Raw genomic sequence first — 15806 nt, 5'->3', positions numbered from 1 at the left:
GGTGATGGTCATGGCGGGGATCCCAAGAGTGGGGTAGAAGCTTCCCCAGTGGACTTTAATCCACTCGCCTCTTCTACATGCTGACAGGATGACGAGTAGCTGCATGCATACCCTGAACTATCATTTGTTGATTCGTGCTGAAACGATCAGAGGCTTAAATCATCACCAACACCTGCTATAAGCAGGCTAGCCCGGAATGCTAGGTCCAGGCACCTGAAGAATGTGGAATTGTTAATGAAGCTTGAACCAACGTCGACAAAACATCTTTTAGCATCATTTTTGGGCGTGAGTTCTATCTGTTAACGATATGTTGGTTCCAATTGTAGCGTTACTGGCTGTGCCAGTCGTACTAGCGAATTTCCCGCCACCGCTGAAGGATGTGAAGACGTTGAAGTCGAAATACCACGAAGGGGTGACAATATCGTATAAGAAGGTATGATTCTGTTATTTGCCCCGATCAGGATTCAATTGACACAGAGATAGCCAGGCTTATGCGAGACAACACCAGGTGTGAAAAGCTACAGCGGTTATGTCCATCTTCCACCCGGGCTGCTGTCAGACATCAATGGAGAATCCCAAGATTATCCAATTAACACGTAGATTTCCTCTTCATTTTCCATATTCAGGATCTGACGTAACATTTTAGATTCTTCTGGTTCTTCGAAGCCCGGAAAGATCCCCATAATGCCCCTCTCTCAATCTGGCTGAACGGTGGTCCTGGAGGTTCATCTCTGATGGGCCTTCTCCAAGAGAACGGACCCTGCTTCATCGGTCCCGACTCCAATTCCACGATTCTGAATCCCTGGTCCTGGAACAACGAAGTCAACATGCTGTATCTCGACCAACCAGCCCAAGTTGGATTTTCCTACGATGTCCCTACAAACGTGACCGTCAACCTCGCCGCCGAATCAGAAGACCAAGTCATCCACGCTGTCAATTTCACTGATGGCGAAATTCCCAGGCAAAACAACACCTTCTTCACGGGTACCATGGGAAGTCAATCACTTACCAAAACAGCAAATTCCACGACTCATGCTGCTCATGCGCTGTGGCATTTTGCGCAGACGTGGTTCACGGAATTCCCTGCTTACAAACCACATGATGACAGGATTAGTCTGTGGACAGAGAGTTATGGCGGGCATTACGGGCCTGGATTCTTCAAGTTCTTCCAAGAACAGAATGAGAAGATTACGAATGGGACGATTAAAGAGAAGGGCACGCATCATCTGCACCTTGATACATTGGGGATTGTGAATGGGTTGTTGGATACTATCGAGCAGTTGCCTGCATATTTTGAGATGGCGTACAATAATGTTTGTTGTCTGGTAGACTCTTGACATGTTGATTGCTGACTTGAGGTAGACGTATGGTCTCGAGCTGATCAATAAGACGACGTATGAAGAGGGTATGCGCGGTTGGTTCAGACCCGGAGGCTGCAGAGAGAGGACATTGAGGTGTCAGAAACTCGCAGTTGAAACCGATCCAGACTGGAGAGGCAATGTGCCTTCGGTAGTGAAGTGTTTCGATGAGGTGGCACAGGATTGTGCCACCATCATGGATGTTGCGAAGGACATCACTGTGAGTTCAATCACGCTGCCAGAGAAACACATGTGCTGATTCAGTTGTAGTGGGGTTGGTACGATATCGCCCATCCTCACGCAGATCCTACTCCAGAGCCATGTAAGTCTCATACCCCTTCAGTATCATTATATCTCAACTGACAATCGACAAGACATGCTCGGCTACCTCACCCAACCCTGGGTCCTCGAAGCCCTCGGTGTCCCAGTAAACTTCTCCTCAGCCTCCCCAGCAGTCTACTTTGCCTTCTTGGGAACACATGACTGGGAGCGTGGCGGCTCAAAGGAAGCAGTTTCCTACCTCCTCGAAAGTGGTGTCAAAGTCCATATGGTCTACGGCGATCGCGATTATGCCTGTAATTGGCTGGGCGGAGAAACTGCTTCGCTCGCTATCCAGTACTCTGGAATCAAAGAGTTCAAGAATGCGGGATATGCGCCGATCTTGGGATCTGAGGGAGTTGGTGGGTTTGTGAGGCAGTATGGGAACTTTTCGTTTTCGAGGGTTTTCCAGGCGGGTCATGAAGGTATGTTCTCTCTCCCTTCTAAGTGCTAGACTTGTCATACGAGAGCTGATCGAAATACTTCAGTGCCGTGGTATCAACCCGAAGTTTCCTACAATATTTTCATGCGCGCCATGTTCAACAAAGACATTGCTACCGGTATCCTTCCTGTTTCAGACGATTTGACAACTATTGGTCCCTCATCAACGTTCCACATCAAGAACGCAGTGCCCACAGCTCCAGAGCCGAAATGCTATATCTTGAATCCGGAGACATGTACGCCTGAGCAGTATGCTGGAGTCAAAGATGGGTCGGCTATCGTGAGGGATTTCTTTGTCGTGGGGAGTGTGAGGGATGGAGGGGTTATACAAGTGGGAGGAGAGAATGTACAAAATATTCTGGAGGATGTCGGACAGTTGGAACTTTAGACTCGGTAAGAGGTTGTAAGGTAAACATCAGGCAATAAGATGTTGCCAATGCTTCGGCGGCTTGAAGAAGCTTTTCCAAATGCTTACCTCCTCGGTATCTTTGAAGCTCCACAATTAGGGGTCCAAAATGATCTCCGATATTCTACGCTTCCGCTTCTTATCACTTTCATGCGCTTTTTCTCAATCCCTTTTCTTCTCGAGTCCACCTCATATGTAACATGTGGTTACATCGCAGGTACAAACCCTCGAATCCACCTATTTCGAGGAAATTGCCTTATCGATGCAGATCAGTTTCGAAACTCAGCCATACGCCTCAAAGGATTCGCTTTTCAGCGATCCACTCCCCTGTCGTGTTAGGCGCGCTTGTGCCCTGAGACCCCTGGAATTATATGCATCAGACCCTGTAAATGGGGCTGTTGCGGCACAACTAGGCACAGATAGGAACGCCAAGCTGCCAGCCAACAGACCAACATCCACTGCGCCTGCCCGCGATGCTCCTCATATTCCGAGTCATCCCATACCACCACACTTTTTCTTGTTCTCTTGGATCGATTCTTGGACTTGTCTGAACTCCGAGTCTTCGCCCAAGTTTTTGGCTTGAGGCTTTTCAACATGGCTTCTCTTTTCCTTGCACGTGGTCTCCACTCTTTGATCGCAGCAAGAGACACCACACTGGGTTCGAACATCCCGTGGAGTGGGATAACGAAGAGAAACGAACCGTCTGCGATTGGGATGGCTGGAGCAATAATTCTATGGCTTTTGATCATCTGTGTCTTGATACCGGCCTTTTTCTTCGTGAGCATCCTCTTCTTCTTTACCGTATTTGTACGGGATGTCAATTCCTGAGCTCGGTAACTAACAGTTCACAGATCGTCTATACTCTCGACAAGCTTGTTTCTACCCTAGCTATCGTCGAAGCTGATAGCCCTCCCGAATATGAACTCGTTGCTGTCAAAGAAGCCAACGGCCCGGAGGTGGAAAAGGTCACTGCGGGTAGCTCTTCGAAAGATGTTACAATCGCAGACACCGTCAGCGAGTCATCTTCATCTTCTTCGCAACTCATGCCGGACGAGACTGCTGGCCTCCCTTCAACTCCCTCAAAGCCAATCACTTCATCCCTCTTCGCTACAATCCGCTTGATTCGCTCATCAGCCAACGGTATGTTGAAAGCATATAGATGGCACTTCGCACACAACTCTATCTGGCTTTTGGCCATCATGTTTATATCGGGAATTCCATATATGCAGGTACTCCCTGCAATGATCATCGCTTCTTTCGCCACAACCAAAATCGAAACAGCCTGGACCCACGCTGTGCTCACTTCTCAGCGCGACGGCGATATGTTCAGAAAGTTGCCCAGTCATTTCACTATCTTCAAAGCAACTGCCATACCCCTGACTGCCAGGGCTGTCCTCACTCAGGTCGTCCATACTATTTCGCTTCTCATCTTCGGCGAGAGAACCGGAAATGTGGATCCCGTGGGAGTTATACCAACATTTGAGAAAGGTGGAAGCATCATGGTGATATCCATGTTTTGTATCACTTATTTTACGCTCAATGCTTGTCTGTTGATTCCCGTGGAAGTTGTGTTGGTTCGAACACGTGCCACCAGTAAGAACCTTTCGTCTTCCGATTATTACTTTCCCACCTCAAAAAAAAATCTGCCCTCTTGGCCTATTCGTGTTCCATAAATGCTAATTCTCTTTGCTACAGTGCTCGCAGAGGATGTCACCACCATGGTCCAACTCGACTCTTCGATCCGATCGCAGACTGTGGAGGACATCGGCTTCATGTCATGGCTGCACGTCTGGCGAACATTTTCTCGTGCTTCGTGGATTCGAATCATCAAAATGAACGCGAAGGTATTAGGGATGACTATTGCAACCGAATCTGTTGCTGTAGGGATCGTCGCTGCCCATATCTTCATCATCAATGCTATGACATAGGCATTAGAGTGGGGTATTGGAGAGGGCAAGCGAGCTCGATGTAAATCGAAGGCTTGGCGAAGGAGGATGCTGAGGAGATGGAGAAAGGATCGTGGCAATTGCGATTCCTCTAATATATATGATGCCTGAGTGGAGGTTGGTCTAGCCTCATCACATAAACTTGAATTAGTCATGTAAGATCACTGTAACCACGCCCTGAAGACTCAATCGCTGCGAAACTTGCTTGTAACCATAGCCTTGCTGACTCGGCACTGCGTTTGTGTCCCACTCGGATCACTTCTCCGCAGGCTCCGCTGTAGTATGCCTGGTTAAAAGTAGACTGCTACTAAAGCGAGCCGTGCCACTGGCGAAAAAACATAGCCACGAGGACCCAATCGTTGCGAATTCTCTTTGTACTGTAGTCCTTACCCTTGCTAACTTGGTACTGTATTGCGTCCCTAGGATCATCACAGTGTGACTGCGCTGCAGGATGCCTAGCTAAAAGTAGACTGCCACTGAAGCGAGCTGTGCCATAGAAGAGGAAACATACCAAAGTCACGAGCACCCAATCGTTGTACACTCTCTTTATAGTCCTCAACCTTGCTAACCTGGTACTGCAGTTGTGCCCACTCAAATCGCTACAGTGTGACTGCACTGCAGTATGCTCGGCTAAATGTACACTGCCACTGAAGCGAGCTCTGCCACAACCGACGAATCATACCAAGGTTGCGAGACCGAAAAAGACACCTGCATATACTCGTTTCTTTGATAAGGGTTTGATTTCTCGTCTGATAACAATGAAATCAGTCCTGGTATCTCTCCTTGATGTTTCATCATACTCAGCGCAACCTATGTCCCGTCAAGGCAGTTTTCAAATAGAATGTCCTTATCATGAGCCGTCACTCTAACTATGACTTCAACTTATAAATGGCACAAAGGAAGTGTTCTCGACAGCTGTCAATCCAGGCATACTTCTTCGTGTTGTGGGTTCAACAACAAGGAAACATCGCTCAGCATACTAAATATACCCACATCCCAAGTTTCGCTCAGGGTACTTGAGGTGACTCGCTCATCATCAACAAAGAGAATGAAGAAATAGCTGCCATGTTTGGCTTTGCCCTTCTGATCCTAGGATTTTGATCCCGACATACGCCTATCCCGATTCTCACATAGCCTCACACAACAAAGACAACTTCAACCAAAATATCCCAAGCACACGCGAGTCAGTACCCTCAAAGAACATGAAAATGGTATAAAAATGCTGCAAAATTCCGAAAGTGAAATATCTACCAAATTCATCAAACTCCTCAAAACTCCTCAGAAATACATTTCATCCGATTAACATCTCTAAATCAATTCAAGGAAGCCAAACTGCACTGGATCGACAAGCTTTTCAGAAACACCAATCATGTGCTCCTGGATCCAGACGAGCTGCACAATCTGTGGCAAAATCGTTTCAATCGTACCCCGCGAATGCATCAACAAGGGCAGTCCCAGCCATCCCTCCGGTAGGGACACCGTCGAAGTAAAGGTTCATGGCTGTGGAATCGATGGCTGTGTAGTTCCTTGAGCGGAGAAAATTGTTTGATGTACGGAACACTGTTAGAAATGGATAGGAAGGGTGAACATAATGCTTTTTTTTTCTTCTTTTCTTAAGAAGTTGTTATTCGAACTTCTTGTTGGGAGGGGTTATTTATAGGGTACAGGATATTATTGGACGGATTGGAACGAAACGCTCATTACGCATAATCTTTAGATCGGGTCATTGCTAGAGGGTTGGAATCGAGGGCGCTGGGGATGCTATTGGAAGTACAAGGAACTTAACGCTCGTTAAACATACTTCATAATTCAAGTTTCTTGACTCCAAATTTTTAATAAGTGATCTAGATCTCCAGGGTGCTTTTCTGGCACGGTAATTGATCTGGTATATGCGTCTTGCTCAGCTATGTCTCATGGTCAAACAGTAAACTCCGGACTGACACGTCATTGTCGTCGGACTGAGCAATAGGCGAGCTCGATTAGGACCTAGGGGTCTCAGGAATGTAGATAAAATGGGGTAGCGGGGTAATTGTTGACGTTTGAAGCGAGTTTGCTCTGTGTTCCGCTTCGACGACCAACAAACCTGTCTTGCGCGTACTTCCTCTCAATTTGTAGCTGTGATCTGGTTTCAATTGATGACAACAGAAACCTGACGGACTCCGAAATATGATTACGCTTGATCTGTGACGCAACACTCACTTCTACAACAGACTTAACTTTGACAATCACATGGACACAGGCACGAGCCCCATATTTAATGCATACATCCGCGCATAGAAAAGGGTCCTCAATTCTGAGCAACATATCAGTTTATACATTACAATGTCTTCCAACTTTCCCTCACACCAATCTTGACTCCCACCTCGCATCTACAAAGGCGGCGCATTCGGATCCTCCAAACACTGATCAACCCTCATCAACTGCTTCCCCGTCTTCCTCGCAATCTCAATAAACTGCGGCAAATAGCTCACAGTACTCTCATACAAGTAATGCATCACCACCAGATTCCCGCCCTTATTCACATCCGCCTGAAAATTCTCCAGCTGCTTCTCAGGCGTATCAGTCGCAGCCCACAACCAATCCTGCACATCCACACTCCAAGCTACGAACTTACTTCCTGGAAGCGTAGCAGCAAGGCGTTGTCGAATCCGAGCACCTTCTGTGCCGAATGGTGGCCGGAAATATTTAGATGTGATGCCGAGGGTTTTGGAAACTGCGGCGATGTCTTGCTTGATTTCCCAGTCGATGGCGGCGAGTGAGGGGAGGCCTTCGAGTGGTGGGTGAGTGTAGCTGTGGTATGCGACTTGATGACCTGCTTTGAGCATGTTTTTGTACACGTTTGTCAAGTTCGTGGAGGCGTCGAGGAGAGGGGCTCCGACGGTGAAGAATGTTACTTTTATGCCAGCGGCTGCAATGGATGAGACGACCCGCTGGGCGTACTCCGGTGAGCCGTCATCGATGGCGAATGCGAAGCTGTTGGGGCGTGTGCATGCGAAGACTAGAGGAATGGTGGGAAGCTTGCTGGGTACGAGGAAACCCAATGGTACGGATTTGACGATCTCGATTTTGGTGATCGTGGTCGTGGTGCTGGTGTAGAAACCTTTGAGAGAGAACCCAATCACGACGGCGCGGTTGATGGAGAAGTGTGAGATTGGAATGTAGATGTCTGTCTTGGCGCTGTTGGAGTACCGAGATGCTTCAACAGAGTCCCAGGTGTAGGGATAGGGATTGATATCTGGGTTGCATGTTGGATTGTGCTGTTGCATGGCAATCGTGAATGCGGGGCTGCCAGTGTACGAAATGTGCACATAGCTCTTGTCATACGAGCGAATATCACTGCATCCGCTGGAGATCTGTGTATAGTAGGAGAGATCCGCATTGCCTTTGGTATTGATCGTGAGTTTGCCTGCAGTTCGCTTGAAGAGAGCTGGGTCATCTCCCCCGTGGTAGAATCCAAGGTTGTTGGTATCGGCAGATGTAAAAATATCAATCACATACGCTGATGGTCCAGTTGTCACAGGGATCGTAGATGTAGGCTCAACAACCGGGACTGTAGTTGGAATGGGATATGCTGATCCAGTTGACCCACAATAGAAGGAGATTGGACCAATTGTGACGGCACCACTCAAGCCCGAGAACAACAAAGAGACCAGGTGGTCCGCATCCAGACCCGGAAACTTTGAGAATGGGATAGTGTAGTATTTCTCAGTTCCATCAAAAGTCCAGCCAAGATCCGTTGATAAGAGATCATTCAGAACTGGATTGTTGCTGGAGCAGTCTCTCGCAGTCTGTAACTCAACACCCATCGTGAAGCCATTTGGTGCCTTGATCGTCATGCCAATTCCTCCGTAGATTCCAGTAGTCTTTGAACAGCCAAGCATAGTATACCAGTAAGAGTTTCCACCAGAAGCTGGAGTGAGGGTAAGACGGTTGTTGGCAACAATCACTGAAGTCCCTGTATCAGCTCGTCCAGATACCGGAGCCATAGATCCATCATCGGATGATGGAAGAAGCATCGCATTGTAGAAGAGGAATGTTAGTCGAGACTGGGAAGCAAAGTCATCAACCAGCATATTTGTGCAAGCTCCTGGTGGAGCTGAAGTTCTGGTTGTGGCTGGTTTACTGGTCGTGGAAGTGCTTGGTGGGAGACTAGTGGGTTTGGTGTTGGCACAAACAAGCTGGATCGTTCCGATCTCCCAAGGACCGTTGATACTGAAGGATTCGAAAAGGATACTCTTGATAGCATTTAGGTTTGCACCAGCAAATGAGCTCAACGGGACAGTATACGTTTGGGTCGCTCCGGTGATGCCTGTCAAAGATTTATAATAGCTCTTGTATGTCGAAGCCGAACATGTCGTCGAGGTCTGCAGCTCGAGCTGGAAACTTGCGCCGGCTGGGCCTTTGATTGGGAAAGTAACGGCATCGTATTGATCGGTGGTAGCTTGCTGGCAACTGAAAGTCGTATAGAAGTAACTATTTGCCTTGCTCGTGAAAGTGATCTTCTTGTTTGCGACATCAGCTTTGATATTCGTTGTTGTTCCATCATCTGGCTCAAAATTAGTGGGGTAATTTGCAGGTCTACAAGAACCCACCACTCGTCCATTGTCCAAGAGAGTTGAGGTGATTTTGATAATTGGCATAATTATCTACCAGAAGGTTTGATGTACAGGCTGAATTCGCAACCCGGGTGAGACCGAGTGTCTTGAGTAGCCATGAGGAAAACAGCATAATTGCAATTGAGCGAGTGTGGGTAAAACGAAAGAACGTCGAGCACGAATGAACGTGTCGTACAATAACTAGAAATGAAACAGCACAAGGGTAGTTCAAGAACTCAGTAGTCATGAACCATGAGAGAGATAGGATGAAAGAGAAGTGAGGAGCCCTGGCTTTAAAGATATGCCAACACCTACCAGCACATCGTCCGATGTCTCTAGCCTGCCGGGAAATTTTATCTTGCCTAAGCTTCCGCACTTGAAGATGTCTGTGTGTTACAAGTGTGCTCGAACATGAACAGCATCATCTTGGGAGGCTTTTGCGATCCCCAAATAGATATGGTGCTGCAAGCCACATCGTGGTAGCTCAGGGGTGCAATAGGCACTGGCCACCTTGGCGGCTCGTCCCCAGGATCGCCACGGTTGATCACCCGAACCTAGCATACAGAAGTTCGCAAGTCGCATGTTGATGCTTACTCGCTCAGTCTCAGTCGAGTCAAATGTGCTTTGCTATCTGGCGTTCTAAGCATATGGAGGACGAAGGGACGATAACTATGTTGGAAATGTCGCGAGTATCGTTTTCTCTGCTTTGCATCGGTTTTGGTGAAGGGCCGAAGGTGCTGTCGAGGTCGGTATTGACTTTGGCTAGAGGAGATTAATGGTCGTTTAGTTATTCTGGGCGATTAAGTAGCCTGCGCCATCCGCCAGCACATGATTTAGGGTAGGGGGTCTCGCTTAGCTCCATAGCCTGAATAATTGAGTCTAAGAAAACCTTCATGCTGGGGCTCTGGTTTGAACGGGCAGTGCTATCTCTGTCCTATCTGATATTCCTTGACGAGTTCCGTCTCTCTGATCTCCGGTGACCCGTGCCTCTTTCCTATGGGTTGCTCGGCGAATGGAACAGCGCCGGTCAGTCTGCTTATTTACGAGTAAACATGGATATGCTACATCGTTGCACCTGTCAAATGACACGACCTCGAATTGGAGATGGCGACATAAATTAGAGCTCACTGGATTACGCGACTTTCCCTCTCCCGCTTCTTTTATATGTCCATAGGTTTGAAGGTCTTTCACCTCAAGCGAGGATCCTCGGCTGAAACTTCCAAACACTCAAATCACTATACTATGCAACGAACTGAGAAACAATAGCTTTCTCCAGCAACATGAAACAGTAAAATGCTTTTAAATAGTAGCATGATTAGTAAGGGATTTTCTGAGATCCAGTGGCGTTCTAACAACAGGATAGTCGCTTGGGGTCTACCTTGAAGCGCTCCCCCCGAGAGGCTGCAAATTCTATACTCGCAAGCGCCATTCAATGTTTCAGTGTTTTTGCTAATCCATATGTTTGATCTCTGTTGTTATATACAGGAAGTCGATGGGGGCTTCAGTTTTGAGTAATTTTTTTTTTTTGGCATCATGGACTCAATGCCCCACCAAGATCTCGAGAAAAACATGACAAGCGAGGTGAGACATTACAACCGCGCATATGGAACTATGCCTTGGCATGATTTAGATCTAATTGGATTAAACAAGTTCCGGTTTTGAAGCTGTAAAACACATCAACTCTACCATCAGTTACCAAGTCATTCAATATCCATCCAATGGAAGTTCTGCCCGAGTTGGGCTTCAAGATTTGGCACTTCACCCAAGAACAGCATTAGCTAATCTTTGACGTCTATTTTCTACCCAGGAGATCAGAAATTTACTTGTCGTTCCCACCTTTGATGCTCGCGTGCTTACCCGTCATTTAGCTCAACAGGGTGCTTGCCACTGACGATCGCTTTTCAATTGGTCGACATTCTCCGCAATCGGACAGCGGTCCTCATCAAGGCTTTTATCTAGAGCCAAGTCCCTCGAAAAGCTTCAATTTCAAGCCAAACCTCACAATGGCCTCAAGAACTGAGAGCATCGCTCTGCGTGCCTCCCAACCAGAGGTTGACGTGCAAGAGTCTCACGTGATAGACACGGAACACGATGCTTCTATGCTCGAGCAAGCAGACTCCAGACAACTGGGATCTAAGAGAAAGCGAGCATCTGTTCTTGTAGGCTCAGCAATACTACAATTTTCGATATGGGGTAAGTATATAATTGCGAGACTTCAGCTCTACTCACACCCACAGGCTTTGCAATGAGCTACGGAGTCTTCCAGGAACATTTCACCAGTAATTGGACATTCAAAGGCAACCAAGGAGCAACTGGTGTCATTGGAACAACAACAAATGGAGTCATGTATCTATCCATGCCCTTCCTCTTCGCACTCTTCACCAAACGATGGGCTCGATACCGCCAAACAGCTGCACTCTGCGGCACCATCCTCACGTCACTGAGCTTCCTACTCTCCTCATTCAGCACACAAACCTGGCACTTGATTGCCACTCAAGGAGTCCTTGCAGCTCTGGGTTGTGCTCTGATTTATAGTCCCACAACGCTATCTCTCGGCGAATGGTTCACGAACAGCAATCGCGCCGTAGCGTATGGCGTCGTTCTCAGCTGCAAGAACATCGTCGGGTCATCTTGTCCCTTCCTCATCCGAAACATGCTCGACACATACGGATTCCGCACCACCATGAAAATCTGGGCCGCGATCGTAGCAGGATCCAGCATCCTAGCTATTTTCCTGATCCCTGCCCATCCCTCTTCACTTTCAGGAAGTACACCTCGTGCAAGGAGAATCCCATGGAGCTTCCTCCGCCATCGAACGATTTACATCTACACTGTAGCCATAGTCCTACAGAGCTCTGGATATGGAATTCCGCAGACATATCTTAACACATACGCACACGAGGTCACGCTCTTGTCTCAGACTTCTGCGACGCTGCTGCTCACGCTCTTCAATATCCCTGGGATTGCATCATCGGCTTTCTTCGGTTATTTAAGCGACAATAAGCATTTCCCGCTTTCTGCTACGACAGTGACATCTATCTCAGCTGTCTGCTCTGCGCTTTCAGCTTTCCTGTTCTGGGGTTTGACATCACAGGGAAGTATGGCGTTGCTGGTCCTCTTCTCAATTACTTTCGGCTTCTTTGCTGGTGGGTATTCGGCTACCTGGGGAGGTGTGATCAATGAGCTAGAAAGCGAAGCTACGAGGAGTAATGAGGCGATTGATACGGGGATGTTGTACGGATTGTTGAATGGTGCGAGAGGTGTTGGGTATGTCAGTGGTGGCCTTGCTAGTGTGGCGCTCCTTAAAAGTGGCGACGAGACCTCGATGGGTGGTTTTGGATACGGCACCATGTATGGGCCATTAATTGTATTTACGGGACTCTCGTCGGTCTTTGCTGGGTGGGGATTGTTGTGGAGGTGGAAGAAGGTGCCGCAATTTCTGAGATGGATTTGAGGAGCTTGCTGATACTTGGCGCGACATTTCCGTGAGAAAAGTATTGGTTACTCCGTTGAGGATTAATTGGAGTCCTTTCTTGGTCAGAATCTCGGTTTTGATCTGATGTTTTCCGGAAGACATCGGATATAGTTGGATTTCGAACTTCATGCTTCCGTCGCGGCATCATGGAAATCAGTTCTTGTGATAGGTTCCGGCGGCTTCTGGCCGTACAACATATGCAGCGGCCTAAACGCACTTGTCAATAACATATAGCGGAGGGACATGGTACTTTAGCATCACTTACATGTAGGAATGAAACGACGAGTCATGCAACGCTTTCCTCACACCCACAAGAAACACCTCAATCTCTGGCACAGTCCAACCAAGTCCTTTCTCCATCGGCCTCTTAGCAACACTCATCAGACCATCAGAGATCGCCGTTCTCCAGTACAGGCCGGCAAGTTTGAGCGTCCTATTCTTCGGCCATGTCCCAATGGGGCAGCGCAAGATTTGTTCTTCGATGTTGATGAACCCAGCCGCTTCCATCGTCGCTCGCAATTTCGTCACGCCATTTAAATCGCTTCCGAAACTCGCAACACCATCACGCACATATTCGAGCCATTCACGCACCGCATATGGTCGATTGAGAGACTCGTCGTCACAGTGTGGGTAGTAGTGGAGTTCTTGGAATTCGACCCACCCCCCGGGCTTGGTATGTCTTTAATCGTCAGCATGGAATTCATGTTCTGCGATTATTGTTGTACTTACTTCATCGCTCGTTCCATTAACGCAGCTGGCTTCCTGATAGAGTGGAGAGTATGCCGAACATGGATATAGTCGAAATGGTTTTCGGGATAGATCCATTCATCTTCAAGGTCGTCAACGAGGAATCGAAGGTTCGGTGGCACCCAAGCAGGTTGAATAGGACTCAGATCAATTCCGACTACTTCTGCTGATGGATATGTATCTGCCACTGTGGAGTATTAGTCGTTGCCAAATTAGACTTTACTTACTCCACCGGGGAACCTTACTTTCGATCGCCCAGATCCCAGTCCCGGTCCCTAAGAGTTGTTAGTGGGGCAGACTTAAAGCCGTCTATTGACCTACCTAGGTCGATGATTCTTTGCGGACTGTCTCCAATAGGCGCAAAATGAAGTCTCTGGCCGCACAGTAGCAAAGTCATTGCATGCTTCATGTCATCCCGATTTTGCTCATTCTCATCGTTTGGAAAGGCGTATTGACCATCATGAAACCTGTGGTATCTAATTCCATCCTCGAAAGTATGGTTTCGGATACTGGAGCTGATTGATGTAGAGCTGTTGCTGACTTGATCATCGTCGTATCCATCGTCCTCCTCTTCCGCCCTTGCTTCTTCAGCTTCGATGGGACTGTCTGTTGTCAGAACATTGATGGGTGATCCTGGCGCCAGAGGAGATGTCGAAGGGTCTGGTTTTGGAGACGGCATTGTTTAAATGGATGTGGCACAATCGAAGCAGTTATGATCACGGCGTTCAATGACTGATAAATTGAATAATGAAGTGGAACAGTGAAGCATCAGGTCAAGAACTGGCGATCTGGACGAATTCAAGGGAAAAAGACATGTCGCAGACAAGTTACCGAGCTGACCTATCATCTACATTGTGTGAAGACATTCCCCACCCCCACGTCCGCAACAGGAATACATGACCGGGGAACTCTCCTATCAGACCCGTCTACCTAATCTCGATTCGACGCTCACCCGCCTAAACCCCTTACCTACATCTCATCGACTCCGAGATCTCACCTCGATCACAAACATTCTACAAACAACCCACAGACATCTCCCCGAGATCTGCTGCACGGTACACGCAGCGTAACCATGTCTTCAACAAATCTTGTCGCTCTTGCAGCTTCGCTGCGCGAAGCCCTCGAGTCACCGCTCGACCTGCAGAGCAAGGCTGAGCGGGAGGCACGACTTGAGATCATTGATATGATCCCTGCGTTGAATCGAAAATTGATTGGGGAGGTGCAGACGATTCGCGATATGGCATGGGAGGTAAGTCTTACGCGATGAGATTTCCCTTACCCTGTCAGCGGGAGCCCGGCTGATTGTGTGATGTTCCACAACATACAGTGGCTGAATGTGCTCAGTCTGAAGGCTGTCTCGCATTGGTCGGTAGCGAAACACGTTCCTCTGGATGAGAAGATCTCATATACAGATCTCTCGACCAAGTGCGGATTGGAATCGACAGCTTTGCGCAGATTGATGCGCCATGCCATCTCTAATGGAATCTTTTATGAGCCTGAAAGAGATTTCATTGCGCACAACTCAATGTCTGAAATTCTCGTGAACGATCCGAGAACTGCAGCATGGGTTGAATTGCAAACTGAGACAATTCTGCTTGGTGGTGCTCATCATTGCGAGGCCCTTGATAAATGGCCTGGTTCTGAGAGTAAGAGAGAGACTGGAGTTTCGATCGGATTTCACAATTCTGGTCAAACCTCCCTCTATGAAGAAGTCAAGAAGATTCCAGAGCGAATTCAGAGATTTGGTCTTGCTATGGAATTGTTCAGTTCAGGGGAGGGCTACGAGCCAAATTCTTTAGTTGAAGGATATGATTGGGGTAAGCTGGGTGGAGGTACTGTCGTTGATGTAAGCTACGAGTGGAGATTTTGTGTTTTGGCTTCGAGGCTGAAAGTATCAGGTTGGCGGTGCGAACGGATTCGCAAGCTCAGCCATCTCAGATGCCTACCCAGATCTCAAGCTCATCGTCCAGGATATCGACGTAACAGATGATATGGAAACCGAGCACAAGCGACCGAACATCCAATTTCAGAAGCACGACTTTTTCACACCTCAAGTGGTAAAGGATGCTGATGTGTACTTCTATCGCTGGATCTTCCATAATTGGGGTGATGATGAATCCGTCAAGATCCTTCAGGCTGCAATCCCCGCGCTGAAGCCAGGTGCGAAGATCTTGATCAATGATGGTTGTTTGCCTGCACCTGGAACGGGACATTTGTTTGAGGAGAAAGCTTCTAGGTAAGTTCTCTACTATTATTGCCATCATCTGGGTGCAGTAGTTGATTACAGGGCAGGAATCTTGACATATGTATGATGGTTGCTATGAATGCAAAGGAGCGCGAAGAAGGAGACTGGGAAGCTCTGTTTCAAAAAGCCGATCCCAGGTTCAAGTATCTCGGAGCTAAGAGACCAGAAGGTTCCCGAATGAGTTTGATCGAGGCAGAGTGGACAGGTCAATAGAACTCCTTCCGAGACCCTCTTCTGTGCCGAGGATGGGGAAAGGTGCAGTGAGCACAATGTCG

At 47.9% G+C, this 15806-nt stretch overlaps 6 protein-coding genes across 6 annotated transcripts; 4 read left to right on the top strand and 2 right to left on the bottom strand.

Annotated features, from left to right (window-relative positions):
* Positions 1 to 307: 307 nt before the first annotated feature.
* On the top strand, positions 308 to 2505 carry ONS95_002965 (uncharacterized protein; the record flags this gene model as incomplete). The annotated part of the gene is made up of 7 exons (XM_058496248.1): positions 308 to 433; positions 484 to 596; positions 647 to 1313; positions 1363 to 1578; positions 1629 to 1680; positions 1733 to 2101; positions 2165 to 2505. The coding sequence occupies 7 exons, from the start codon at positions 308 to 310 to the stop codon at positions 2503 to 2505; spliced, it is 1884 nt and encodes a 627-aa protein (XP_058353499.1).
* A 612-nt stretch (positions 2506 to 3117) lies between these two features.
* Positions 3118 to 4451, top strand: ONS95_002964 (uncharacterized protein; the record flags this gene model as incomplete). Its single annotated transcript, XM_058496247.1, has 3 exons — positions 3118 to 3300; positions 3375 to 4116; positions 4219 to 4451. 3 exons carry the CDS (start codon positions 3118 to 3120, stop codon positions 4449 to 4451), a joined length of 1158 nt encoding a protein of 385 aa, XP_058353498.1.
* A 2303-nt stretch (positions 4452 to 6754) lies between these two features.
* Positions 6755 to 9821, bottom strand: ONS95_002963 (uncharacterized protein). Its single transcript, XM_058496246.1, has 2 exons — positions 9380 to 9821; positions 6755 to 8971 (listed from the first exon to the last, which is right to left on the bottom strand). The coding sequence occupies exon 2, from the start codon at positions 8540 to 8542 to the stop codon at positions 6839 to 6841; it is 1704 nt and encodes a 567-aa protein (XP_058353497.1). The 5' UTR covers positions 8543 to 8971; positions 9380 to 9821; the 3' UTR covers positions 6755 to 6838.
* Positions 9822 to 11309: 1488 nt separating this feature from the next.
* On the top strand, positions 11310 to 12518 carry ONS95_002962 (uncharacterized protein; the record flags this gene model as incomplete). Its single annotated transcript, XM_058496245.1, has 1 exon — positions 11310 to 12518. The coding sequence occupies one exon, from the start codon at positions 11310 to 11312 to the stop codon at positions 12516 to 12518; it is 1209 nt and encodes a 402-aa protein (XP_058353496.1).
* Positions 12519 to 12664: 146 nt separating this feature from the next.
* ONS95_002961 (uncharacterized protein) lies at positions 12665 to 13965 on the bottom strand (the record flags this gene model as incomplete). Its single annotated transcript, XM_058496244.1, has 5 exons — positions 12665 to 12746; positions 12805 to 13218; positions 13269 to 13473; positions 13532 to 13561; positions 13608 to 13965. The coding sequence occupies 5 exons, from the start codon at positions 13963 to 13965 to the stop codon at positions 12665 to 12667; spliced, it is 1089 nt and encodes a 362-aa protein (XP_058353495.1).
* Positions 13966 to 14358: 393 nt separating this feature from the next.
* On the top strand, positions 14359 to 15744 carry ONS95_002960 (uncharacterized protein; the record flags this gene model as incomplete). Its single annotated transcript, XM_058496243.1, has 4 exons — positions 14359 to 14535; positions 14614 to 15132; positions 15185 to 15522; positions 15579 to 15744. 4 exons carry the CDS (start codon positions 14359 to 14361, stop codon positions 15742 to 15744), a joined length of 1200 nt encoding a protein of 399 aa, XP_058353494.1.
* Positions 15745 to 15806: the final 62 nt, after the last annotated feature.

Source organism: Cadophora gregata (genome assembly GCF_030347475.1).
Source record: "Cadophora gregata isolate MNR1 chromosome Unknown scaffold_12, whole genome shotgun sequence".
NCBI lineage: Eukaryota > Fungi > Ascomycota > Leotiomycetes > Helotiales > Ploettnerulaceae > Cadophora > Cadophora gregata.
The sequence above is the reverse complement of the archived record's forward strand: the minus strand, read 5'-3'. Positions and strand labels throughout refer to the sequence as shown.

Bases quoted from the DNA above. Each gene is read 5' to 3' on its own strand.
- ONS95_002963 (XM_058496246.1), bottom strand. From the start codon at position 8,542: ATGCTGGTTGATGACTTTGCTTCCCAGTCTCGACTAACATTCCTCTTC.